This window comes from Melanostigma gelatinosum (genome assembly GCF_949748355.1).
Source record: "Melanostigma gelatinosum genome assembly, chromosome: 20".
In the NCBI taxonomy this organism is placed as follows: Eukaryota; Metazoa; Chordata; class Actinopteri; order Perciformes; family Zoarcidae; genus Melanostigma; species Melanostigma gelatinosum.
The window spans coordinates 21,118,047-21,130,965 of record NC_136653.1 but is presented as its reverse complement, the minus strand read 5'-3'; the positions used below and the strand labels follow the sequence as shown (position 1 = coordinate 21,130,965).

Below are 12,919 nucleotides of genomic sequence, written 5' to 3'. Positions count from 1 at the left end.
CCAGTACACTATTTATAGGGTTTCATATCATTCTGTAGCTTCTTAGTGTCGTTCCTCATGGATTCAAATAACAACGTTCACATTTTGGTTGAATTACGTGTTTGTGTTAAAAATGCTATTTTCCCCACATGACCCGATGAAGGTTCCTGCACGATGACGTCGCTACGTATAATAATAATAATAATAATAATAACAACTTTATTTACATTGCACCTTTAAACACAGGTCACAAAGTGCTTTGACAGACAAAAGCAGCATCAGCAAAACAACAACAACAGCAACAGAAAGATCAGTGAGACAGTCGATACGACCACAATAAACTCAGGAATAAATAAAATAACAAATGTAGTAAAATCAACAAAATAAAATAAAACAAGAAAAGATATAATAATAATAATAATAATTGAGTAAGCCCCCTGGCCCTCTAATGCGGGTGCATGAGGTTCTTCTTCATCGTCGTGTATTAACGACCGTAGGAGCCGATCAGCCGTCGGATCAATCGGTAGGAACCAAGACCAGCAGTGGATCTGTGACCAGCAGACTCTACTGCAGCGCTGATTCTACCTCTCGCAGCGCAGAGCTACTGCTGCTACTGCTAGTGACAACACCAACGCACTGATAGAGGAGGCAGCAGCAGCTCCTGTCCTGAGGTGGAATCAGTGTTCAGTGGATGCAGGCTGGAGGTAGATCACAGCTTCACTTCCCCGTCTGACAGAAGGTAAAGCTGTGAAGACATTCTAAATAAAGCCTTCATTTAAACTGATATTCATTCTTTTAAGCGTCTAAAATACGTCCACAGCAGAAGGAACATCTACGTCATGGATTAGTGGACTTCTCCATCGGTCGACCTGTAAAGCTTGAAGCTGTTCTCATGAGAGTGCTTTCTGCAGGAGAGAAACAAACTGCTGCCGAGTGTTTGAGGCGTTCTGAAACCACAGTTTAGTTTCTCTCGTCTTTGGTTTCTCTGAACAGCTTCAGTCACACACGTCTCTTTCTCTCTGGGAAGCTCTAGTTTGTGATAGAAAGTAGAAGAAGAGCTGCAGATTGTTTCTGTTTGCAGCAAACACAAAGAACAGAACACTCTAGATATAACATTAGTGTGACGCAGATGCTCGTAGAGATCTATGAAGACCTTAAAGTAAAGCGTAGTGTATTCTGGCGCCCCCTGTGGACAGACATGGCAGTGTTTCTGAGGCACAGACTCCCTTTAGAAAACCTCTGGTTTTACTGCAGCGGGGTTTATCCTCAACTCTTTTCACCTCATGACATCCTGTTTGAAGCAGTTTGGTGTGAAAATGTCAGTTTAGAATCTTGAGACCGTACCTTGTAAAACTTCAGAAAAGTTCATACGAAACTCCTTAGCTCTGGCTGCATGCAGAGAAAAGAAACAAGAGAAGAAGAAGACAGAGTAAAGGTCACTGCAGGGTGAACCTACACCTCTGAGAGCAGAAGAAGAAGAGTTAGTGCAAAGAAGTACAGAGTCACAGAGAGACACACGGCTGCATGACGCCTTCATATTCATATATATATATATATATATATATATATATATATATATATATATGAATATATATGAATATATATATATATATATGAATATATATGAATATATATATATATATATGAATATATATAAATAATCAAAGATTAGATTCAGTCTGCAGTAAAAGTCATCCAGAGAAGACACACTGTTTGGAGGCTTTTACTTTGAAGGATTGGTCATCCACAAACAGCACATTCGCTGCCAAAAAAAAGATATTTTTACACAGTTTTATATTGTCTAATACAAAACGAGCACAGTGATTATCATCATTATTATTATGCTTCAAAAAACACACATTTCTATTAAACTATCATAAAAGTAAAGCAAATAAAATCCTAAATGAGGCTCTTTGATCACCTTTGTTGTAATACTTTGTATAATATGTTTTCCAGCTGAAGCCCAGAAACACTTCACACACAGAGAGCCGAGACATAACAGACAATCTGAGAGAAACATGTCAGCTGACACGTACAGCTCTGTGTGTGTGTGTGTGTGTGTGTGTGTGTGTGTGTGTGTCTGTGTGTGTGTGTGTGCGTGCGTCTGTGTGTGCGTCTGTGTGTGCGTGTGTGTGTGTCTGTGTGTCTGTGTGTGTGTGTGTGTGTGTGTGTCTGCGTGTGTGTGCGCGTCTGAGAGGAAGAGCTTGTGAAACTCCTGCATGACGGTCATAACCACATAAAGACAGTTCCTGTATGAAAACCAACATTTTGAAAACTTAAAGTTCAATGTCTGAGTCTGAGTGTGTGTGTGTGTGTGTGTACGTGTGTGTGTTGTGAAACAGAAACTAAGTCAGCAAATGTCACAACACAACATTATTTGGTTTTGCTGTCAAAAGTTCTGAAAACATGAAACTCACTCGTTTATCAGATTTCACGTCATTATTCCTGTCAATCAGCGTGTAGCCCCGCCCTAAAGCATCCCCTGCTTTATGGTCTGTGTGACTCTAAATGGACCATAATGTACTAAATGAACATCATGCTGTATTGAAGAAGACTTGAAACTAGAGATTGAGACATAAACTCATGTTTACAATGTTTACTGAGGTAATAAATCAAGAGAGAAGTAGAGTCATTTTCTATAGACTTCTATACAACCAGAGGAGTCGCCCCCTGGTGGACACTAGAGAGAATGCAGCTTTAACGCATGAAGCTCTGACTTCTGTTGCTCATAATTATCAGATCTACCAGATCTTCATCTTGTTATTGCGACACGTCTTCTGAGAAGTATGAAGATTGTTTTGTGTAATTGTGACAAAACATATCTTATAGTCGTCTTTTATCTTTTAACTTCCTGCTTTTTGACGAACTTCATGTGAAGCTACGTCTGTTATTTGGTATCAGAGTTGGAGGCAAATGTTCAGTTTCATTTGCATATAATTGATCACTGAGTGCATTGATTGTTTTTGATTTTCTGTCATACAAACTGAACTGTGACTCACACATTTTAAATTCATATGTTCACAGTCTTTTACATTTCGTCAGATTAAACTGAGGAGCATCGACAGCTTCAATCATCATGTGAATTGAATGAAGTGAACATATATCCTCCCTGTCTGGACGTCTTCCTTCATTAACGAGGTAAACGTAACTCGTCTTACTCACCGATGACGCTGTCGTAGTCCACGATGTCGAAGTAGACCACGGCCACGGAGCTCCAGACTCCCAGCAGAGCCAGGACCACGAACCAGGTAAACATGGAGTACTTGGCTCCTCCTCCTCCTCCTTCACCTCCTCTCTCCGTCCTCTTTCCATTCTTGCTTTCCACCGGCGTCTTCCCCTCTGAGGACATGAAGATGTTTCAGTATTTTAAAGTGTGTAACTTTCTACGTTGACGCCTCAGACCCTGTTAGTGTTCTGCAACGTCTACATTAAGCTTTTAAAAAACACTTTGAACTCTTTTTATATCAAACTTTGACACAAATCTACGTCCAAAGACAACATGGCAGGAAGCCAGAGAGGGCAGGCCGACCCAGGAATAGAGCGAGGGAGTCAACACCATCCACAAAAGAGAGGAAACGACAGCAGCTGACAGCTAATAATGAGCTCGATAGAAGACAGAAACCACAGACGGTCTTTTATCGGACTCTTCTCAGGAAAATATCTGCTTCTTTGATAAAGAAAAGCTAAAAAAAGATACATACACGAGTCAATATATCTAATTAGAGCTTCAAATGCTGCTACTTTTGTTTTTTAGAGATGTGCTCATTAAGTTTTTAGGAATTAATTCTGCATTAAAAAAGCATAAAAAACAACTAATCGACTAAAAATAATCTTAGCCACTAACATTCGTACGATTGTTTTCCACTGACATTTGTCCGCTTTTTGTCGACTAAACATTTGGTTGATTTAAACTGAGTTTCTCTGCAAAGAATCCTTCAAAAGCACCTTTTTAAATCTAAAGATGTGCTCAGAACTTTCTTTTAGCGTGAAAATAAAGATAATTCTTGGTTAATTTTGCATTAATCCACCAAAGATAACCCCGCGGTTCGTACACAACTATGAAGCTTTTTGAATGTATTACAGCTCGAAGCTGAATCCAATGTCACTCAAGACTTTCTGTGGCTGCTTCACTGCGTTATCAAGTAAAAGCCCCACACTGGAAGGCTTTTATTTTGAAAAAAAAAATCGAGAGATTGTATTGAGTTTGCATTAAATTCATGATACACAACAATTCAAACATTCTAAATGTCGAGCTATGAAACAAACTAAATACCAACAGATGCCAAGCCAAGCTAAACCAAACCAAGCTAAACCAAACCAAGCTAAACCAAACCAAACCAAGCTAAACCAAACCAAGCTAAACCAAACCAAGCTAAACCAAACCAAACCAAGCTAAACCAAACCAAGCTAAACCAAACCAAGCTAAACCAAACCAAGCTAAACCAAACCAAACCAAGCTAAGCTAAACCAAACCAAACCAAGCTAAACCAAACCAAACCAAACCAAGCTAAGCCAAGCCAAACCAAACCAAACCAAGCTAAACCAAACCAAGCTAAGCTAAACCAAACCAAGCTAAGCTAAGCTAAACCAAGCTAAACCAAACCAAGCTAAGCTAAACCAAACCAAGCTAAGCTAAACCAAACCAAGCTAAGCTAAACCAAACCAAGCTAAGCTAAGCTAAGCCAAGCTAAACCAAACCAAGCTAAACCAAACCAAGCTAAACCAAACCAAGCTAAACCAAACCAAACCAAGCTAAGCTAAACCAAACCAAGCTAAGCCAAGCTAAACCAAACCAAGCTAAACCAAACCAAACCAAGCTAAGCTAAACCAAACCAAGCTAAGCTAAACCAAACCAAGCTAAACCAAGCCAAGCTACACCAAGCCAAACCTTTCCTACCTGTCTCCTGGACATCGGGCTGCACTTCCTCCTTGGTCTGTGAGGCCGCCTCCTCTTTAACACCTCCTAACCAAACCCAACCGGGCCAGATAAGAACCAGACCAAACCAAACTAGGTCAAACCTTGTTCCTGCACCAGGCCTACCTGTCTCCTGGACCACAGGCTCCACCTCCTCCTGTATCAGCAGCTCAGCCTCCTCCCCATACACCTCCTCTTCAGTGTACACCTCCTCCTCCTCCTCGTCAGCATGGATCTCCTCTACAGGAGCTGGGGAGGCTGTGGGGGGGTAGGAGGCGCCATATTGTTGGCGGTAGCGCTGCATGGAGCAACTCTCAGCTGGACCCACAAAAACGGGACCAGGACCAGCCGGGAACCAGTGCAGACCAGTGCAGACTAGAACACCATAAAGAAAGTGACCAACGATGATCAAGAACCGGATAAAAGGACTTTAAGAAAAAGTCCAATCACAAGATCCAAGAAGAAGAAACATTCCAAAAGATATTAAAGATGAAAGCAGTGAAGAAGAAGACGACGACACAAAGTGACTCAGAGCTCAGCAGGAGAGACTGAGCTCCTCCTCTTCCTCCTCCTCCTCCTCCTCCTCCTCGCTACAGTCTACTGGCCTCCAGAACCTGATCCTCACTATTATTAGAGCTGACAAACCCAGAGACAGTGTGTGTGAGTGTGTGTGTGAGAGAATGTGTTTGTGTGTGTGCGCGCGTGTGTGTGTGTGAGAGAATGTGTGTGTGTGTGTGTGAGAGAGAGAGAGAGAATGTGTGTGTGTGTGTGAGAGTGAGAGTGAGAGTGAGAGTGAGTGAGTGTGTGTGTGCGTGTGAGAATGTGTGTGTGTGTGTGTGAGAGAATGCGTGTGTGTGTGTGTGAGTGTGTGTGAGAGAATGTGTGTGTGTGTGTGAGAGAATGCGTGTGTGTGTGTGTGTGTGTGTGTGAGAGTGAGAGTGAGCGTGAGAGTGAGAGTGAGTGTGTGTGTGTGTGCGTGTGTGTGTGAGAGAATGCGTGTGTGTGTGTGTGAGTGTGTGTGAGAGAGTGTGTGTGAGATGCCAGAGAGGACAGAATAGCACACCAAATACCGTACTTTTCGGACTATAAGCCGCTACTTTTTACCCCACGCTTTGAGGCGTCGGCTTATAGTCCGGTGCGCTTTATATACGGGTTTTTCGAGAGTCACACAGACACACACCTGGGGCAGGTGCTGTAGACACGCCCCCTCTGTGAGAGTCACACACACCTGGGGCAGGTGCTGTAGACACGCCCCCTCTGTGAGAGTCACACAGACACACACCTGGGGCAGGTGCTGTAGACACGCCCCCTCTGTGAGAGTCACACACACACACACCTGGGGCAGGTGCTGTAGACACGCCCCCTCTGTGAGAGTCACACACACACACACCTGGTTCAGGTGCTGACAGAAGCATCAGAGTGAAGCTGGACAGGCCCAATAGTAATATCACCACAGAAAGGCCGACCCTCTCCCCAGACAATGGAGATATTCTCATCTTTTTGAAAGTGTCACAGTAATGTAACATTATTGTGTATTTGAATGACCTGACAGGAAGTAAACACAGACCCAAGTTGTTTCTTTCAGTATTGATGAAAGGACGAGGATATCAACAGACCTCATGTTGCACTTAAACTTAACAGAATTCTTGAATGTATTATTTTTATTTATTTATTTCATTTTGTTTCAAATTGGAGATCTTCAATATTTTTGTTTTCATGTAAGACTATCGCCCAAAGTTCTTTGCTTTAAGTGTTCTTGAGGTTCTTTAATTAATAAATGGAAAGCAAAGTTATATTTGGCTCCTCCCCTTTTCTTTGTTGATCCGAACCGAACCGTGAGGTTTGTGATCCGTGACACCGCTACTTAAAAGCATCTTGCTGTTCAACGGGGACACCTGCGGCTTATAGTCCAGTGCGGCTTATCTATGCACAAGTTATTTTTTCTTTTAAAAATCAGCTGGTGCGGCCTACAGTCTGAAAAGTACGGTAACCTTGGCGTTTGTGCGTGCACACACACACGATACTTTATTATATACCACGATATTCATGGTATATACTGTGCATTTCTATTTCCTATTCTAGCTTCTTTTTTATTAATCTATTCCTTCAATTCAATATCTGCTCTGTTATTTTATTGTACTGTAGATATTGTGCATTCCATACGTTATATTTTACTCTGTAAATTGCTGCTGCTACAAACGAATTTCCCCCTGGGGATAAATAAAGTTTACATCGATCTATCTATCTATCTATCGATCGATCGATCGATCGACCGACCAGAGCCCTGGACCAGAGCCCTGGACTAGAACCCTGGACCAGAACCCTGGAGGATCAGGACTAGAACTCGTACCGCATGTTTGTCTTTTGGTGAAAGGTTGTAAAGTCAAGGAGAAGAGGGGCGAGAAGAGAGGCATCAAGTAGAGGAAACAAGGAGAGGAGACAAGGAGAAGAGAGGCAACAAGTAGAGGAAACAAGGAGAAGAGACAAGGAGAAGAGAGGAAGAGAGGAGAGCAGAATGGACACAAGGAATGGAGACAAGGGGGGAGACATGTAGAGGAGAGAAAACAGAGAGAGGAGATGAGGAGACAAAAGGGAGAGGAAATGAGGACAAGATAAGAGGAAAGGGCAGGCAACAAGGAGAAGAGACAAGGAGAGGAGAGGGGAGGAAATGAGGAGAGGAGAGGAAACAAGGAGAGGATATGAGGAGAGGAGACAGAAGGGAGAGGAGATGAGGAAAGGGAGGAGACAAGGAGAGAGGTAACAAGGAGAAGAGACAAAGATAGAAGGGAAGGAATGGAGACAAGGAGAGGAAACAGAGAGAGAAGAGGGAACAAGGATGTGAGATAGAAGGAAAGGAGGAGACAAGCCAAGTAGAGGAGATGAGGAAACAAACAGGACTATTCGTTTTGCATGGCTATAAACATGCAAACATGACACCAGAACATCAACCAGTAAGAGAGCGAACAGCTCTCCGCTAAATGCTGCTGGACAACAAGCTCTCAGTCACACAGAGCATGCTTTTACTTTACAAAGATTACGTCATGAATGTTATTTTATTGTTGACTGCGAGCTAACAGTGGCTAAACTAGCTCGGGTTTCCTGCAGCGCGAGGACGTCAAAAAACCAGACTCTATGCTAATTTCCTCCACTTGAATATACTTTTGTTTGTTAGGAACGCAAACAACCTCACAAAACACGATGTAAGACATGCGCATAGACGGTTTAAACCCACTCCTCCATTCGGCACCGCTTAATCACACAAACAGTCTTTAGCGTGTTTAAAGCGGGTGTTTCACTGCTGCTCGTGACCGCTGCTAGACGCGTACTGTCGCCTGAAGAGGGCTGGGAACCTGAGGCGGGTCCAGCTGAGGAAGCTGCACACGGTCCCGGTACGTGTGCCGAATCAAAGAACACGTCTGCATGTTCCCGAAAACGTGTTTAGTTTCGTTCTGCCGCGAAGAAAACTCCTTTAAATGAGAGGAAACTCACCTTTCCTGTGGTGAGCTTTGGGAGTCTTCTTCTGGGCCATCGCTCCGTGAATCACGTCCTCACTTGGATACCAGCAAAAAAAAAAAACCAAAGTCCATAGTTACCGTGATTGAGTTGTCTGTTTGACCAATCAGAGCCAGAGGGGCGGGACAAAACGGGGCGGGCTCTCGGGGATTTGAACCAATCAGGTTGCGGTACAGCTGTACAGTGTAAAAAAACGTGGCAGCAGAGGAGTTTAAAACATCTGTTTTATGATGTTAATACACTTTATTGGTAGAGTTAGTGCATTAAAGCGAAGGTTTATAAATATAATATTAATAATATAGTAAGAGAAATATATTAAATTGAAGTGTACAAATACATATTGTGACTAAACCTCATCCAAGCTCCATTTTTATAATTCTTCATTATGCCTCATCTCATCATCCCCGTCATATATTTATGAAAAATCATCATAATCATCAGGTTTCATTGGAGATATGAGCTGACACACAAAGTGAACAGTGGAGTTAATATGACACCTGGAGGCGGATTTATGCACAAATACATAGATGCATCTTTAAAAAGTCTTACCATAAAGCCGAGCATAGTAGGAATGTGACAGGTCTGAATAAACAGTGTATAGCGTCATGATGGAGTTTATTAATGTGATGAAGGGAAATATTTTCCTGGTCGCGTGAGGTGCAGCGCAGTGCCTGTTTCCACCTCCAGAGGGCGCTGTAGTACCACGTGAGTTCAGTTCCTCCTCAGTCAGGATGAAGTTCTTATCCTCACTCTCTAGCCTCGAGAAGAGGTCACAGCTGCTTTACTGTGACGTTTTACAGTATAACTAACTGGGGTTTAAAGTACAATAACAAATTGTTACAATAACAAATAATTATATTTCATAAAAGAGATATTAGTCTGAGTAGTCAAGTCAAGTTAAATATTAAAAGTGCCACAAAACTAATTTAGGACAGCAGTTAGTATGTTTAGTATGAAAATCAACTAAAAGGGAGTTTTTAGTTTGCAAGAATACAGAAGTAATCCATTACAGTAATCTATTACCTTTGTTTTACCTCTTTGAGTTACAAGAGGAAACAAGTTCGATCAGGTTTTTGGTCAAATGGTCTCTGTGGTGAACTCTATGCCTCCTGCAGTACCCGCGTCCTCCTGCAGGAGGCAGTAAAGCTCCACAAACACCTGCAGTTTCTCCTCCTGCTGAGGAACCTGTTTCCTCTCGTCTCCTTTAATATTTGTGATGCTCTCTTTTGAACACTTCTTCACTGCAGAAGTGTCGTCTTCAATAGTGTCATAAAATATGACAAAGCACCTTTGGGTGCCTTTAAAATGGAGAAAATGGCCGTCGTGTTTATTTTTTTGCCCCCTTCCAATTGCCCTCCACTGTCTTCTTCTTCTTCTTCTTCTTCTTCTTCTTCTTCTGATCAAGAAAATAATGATGAATGCGATGAGGACGATTAATTCAAAAAGACAATCACCATGTTGGTTAGGTTGCGTCAGAAAGTGTGTGTGAATGTTATCTGTGTGTGTGTGTGTGTGTGTGTGTGTGTGTGTGTGTGTGTGTGTGTTATCAGTGACCGTCAGCTGGCTCTCTGCTTTGTTTTTAGGTCACTTTTACACCGACTCTCCTTAAATCAGTGTGAAAGCAGCTCCGCTCTCTAAAATAGAAACAATTAGTGTGAGCTTGACATTCAACTCTTTCTCTCTTTCGTTCCTTCTTCCTCTCCGTCTTTCTGTCTTTCTTTCTTTTCTGTCCGTTAAGGTTTTTTAAAGTAGGCCGTCTGTGTACACATCAGCTTTAACTTGTGTATTTTTGATGAATGAGTGAGTGTGTGTGTGTGAGAGAGAGTGTGTGTGTGTGTGTGTGAGAGTGTGAGTGTGTGTGTGTGTGTGAGAGTGTGTGTGTGTGTGTGTGTGTGTGAGAGAGAGAGAGTGTGTGTGTGTGTGAGTGTGTGAGTGTGTGTGTGTGTGTGAGTGAGTGTGTGTGTGTGTGTGTGTGTGTGTGTGAGAGTGTGAGTGTGTGTGTGTGTGTGAGAGTGTGTGTGTGTGTGAGAGAGAGAGAGTGTGTGTGTGTGTGAGAGAGAGTGTGTGTGTGTGTGTGTGAGAGTGTGAGTGTGTGTGTGTGTGTGAGAGTGTGTGTGTGTGTGAGAGAGAGAGAGTGTGTGTGTGTGTGAGTGTGTGAGTGTGTGTGTGTGTGTGTGAGTGAGTGTGTGTGTGTGTGTGTGTGTGTGTGAGAGTGTGGGTGTGTTTGTCCGGTCACATGATTGTCATATTTTAAACATTCTTAAACTGGTGCATTTTCCCAAACTCAAGCATTTTTCATGTGTTATGAAATGGAGCATAATGTACTAAATGAACATCATGCTGTATTGAAGAAGACTTGAAACTAGAGATTGAGACATAAACTCATGTTTACAATGTTTACTGAGGGAATAAATCAAGAGAGAAGTAGAGTCATTTTCTATAGACTTCTATACAACCAGAGGAGTCGCCCCCTGGTGGCCACTAGAGAGAATGCAGGTGTTTTTAATATAAACAGTTCTGACACAGAGAATGGGTTAAATGTAGGTCAAACGTCATGTGTGTAACATTAAAATAAAGTTAAAAAGTGACTCCACTAATAGAGTGAAGAGAAAAACAGAAAGACATTTGCTGCAGATTTGGAAATGTACTAATATTTAAAAAAATGGCCTTAATTACATTGTGCAATTTAACAGTATTAAAGTGAACTGTTCCTTTAAGAGAGTAAAGTCAGATTTTTGGCAGGCAGACGGGGAAGCTCCATTAAACAGAGAGGAACTCTGGCACCCCCTGTGTGTGTGTGTGTGTGTGTGTGTGTGGTCAGAGAGAGTTACATAACCAAGTAAACAATTCAGTACACACACACACACACACACACATACACACTTTCTCTGTGCAGCGTCTTGCTCAAGGGCAACAAGGCAGCTCAGAGAGCACAGCTTGTGTTCCTGTGTGTCTTCAGTCAGACGAGCTCAGACCAATCAGTCGATTTATTGATTGTGATGCATCGACATGGTTGTATAGAAGTCTATAGAAAATGACTCTACTTCTCTCTTGATTTATTACCTCAGTAAACATTGTAAACATGAGTTTATGTCTCAATCTCTAGTTTCAAGTCTTCTTCAATACAGCATGATGTTCATTTAGTACATTATGGTCCATTTAGAGTCACACAGACCATAAAGCAGGGGATGCTTTAGGGCGGGGCTTACTGTGATTGACAGGTCTCTACCAGACGTATACGTCTCTACGTCACTCCTCCTCAGTCCATATATGGTCACTTCCTGTTCACTGGTTGCAAGAAAAACCAAGATGGCGACTCAAACCCTCTCATCAGTAACCGCCATTAGGAGACTACTTAGCAAAGAGGCGGGAGCTCCGGAGAGTTTGGTTTTCAAAAACATTATTTTCGTGTGAAAAAGGGAAGTACGACTCACACCGAAACCTTCAAAATAAAACCATCACAACAGGTTCAGTATTAAATTTTGTTCTCGTTTATTACAGTAGGCTTTTGTTTTATATACAGAGACATGTATTTGCAAAATACTAAAAAGTATTTCAACTCAAAGTACTAAAAAGTATATATTTATATATATATTCATATCATAATTATTGTTATTGTCTCTAAAACACCAAGGTGGGGTCACTGAGGCACGGCGTTCGCCTCCTTTACACCGAGGTTTCACCGGTCTGTGCAGAGGAAACCTTGTAACTCCTTTTTAAATAGACTTTAAATATATGGAAAACATTACACATTTTTAAAAAGCATTGAGTGATGGATTGAAGTCAAATCTGGACTTTGAATTTTCCTTCTTAAGTTTAAATCTTTGGAGTTACAAGGTTTCCAACCTCAAACTGGGACGTGGATCTACTCAACTTCTCTTTTCCAGCAACAAACTCAATAAAACTCTTTTTAATCAAGAAAACTTAAATCCAACTTATTGATTTCTATTTTCCAAACGTGATTTTTATCTTGAAATCAACGATGAGAGAAATGTTCGGCTGGAATAAAAGACGATTCACGAGGAGGCGGAAAACATTCAACAAATTTTTCCGCCTCCGGTCCTGAAAAAGGCAACTTCCTCGAGATCATTCTAAGGGGGGGGGGGGGCTGATATGAAGTCAGAGACTTGGTGTGAAACCAGTTGTGAAACCAGGTGCGGTGTAAACGGGGCGACGGTAGTTTGAGCAGTGAGAGGATGCCTGGAAAAAAACAAAAACAAATCCATGACGACAAAAACAAAGTAAAAACATCGTTATTATTATAATCTCATACTGTAAATAAGATACAGCATCACTCGCTGCCTGTTTACATAACTGTTGTATTGCATTTATCACGTAGCTGTTAACAGTAACAATAGTAATAATAATGAACAATGAAACTTGTCTTCTGTGCATTTTTTCCTCTGCGTTGGTTCCGTAGATGTTTGTCATTTTATTTTGAAGGTGACAAAGCAGCTTTTGGTTTTTGAAACGAGGTGAAAGAAGGCAGGAAGGAGCAGAGACTCAGTCTGA

At 41.8% G+C, this 12,919-nt stretch overlaps 2 protein-coding genes across 8 annotated transcripts in view; one reads left to right on the top strand and one right to left on the bottom strand.

The window, feature by feature from the left end:
* Positions 1–5,448, bottom strand: part of unm_hu7910 (un-named hu7910) — a 31,475-nt gene extending 26,027 nt beyond the window's left edge. For 6 of the 7 annotated variants that reach the window (XM_079291614.1, XM_079291616.1, XM_079291615.1 and 3 more), the window contains exons 1-3: positions 5,021–5,448; positions 3,142–3,318; positions 1,324–1,368 (exon numbers count right to left, since the gene is read on the bottom strand). In XM_079291614.1, coding sequence (XP_079147740.1) covers positions 1,324–1,368; positions 3,142–3,318; positions 5,021–5,198 — 400 coding nt within the window. In that variant the 5' untranslated portion in view covers positions 5,199–5,448. The remainder of the gene's footprint in view (positions 1–1,323; positions 1,369–3,141; positions 3,319–5,020) is intronic. The other variant, XM_079291618.1, reaches the window with a different exon arrangement.
* The window catches only part of fars2 (phenylalanyl-tRNA synthetase 2, mitochondrial), a 314,225-nt gene that overhangs the window by 252,608 nt on the left and 48,698 nt on the right, over positions 1–12,919 (top strand). The window lies entirely within an intron of this gene.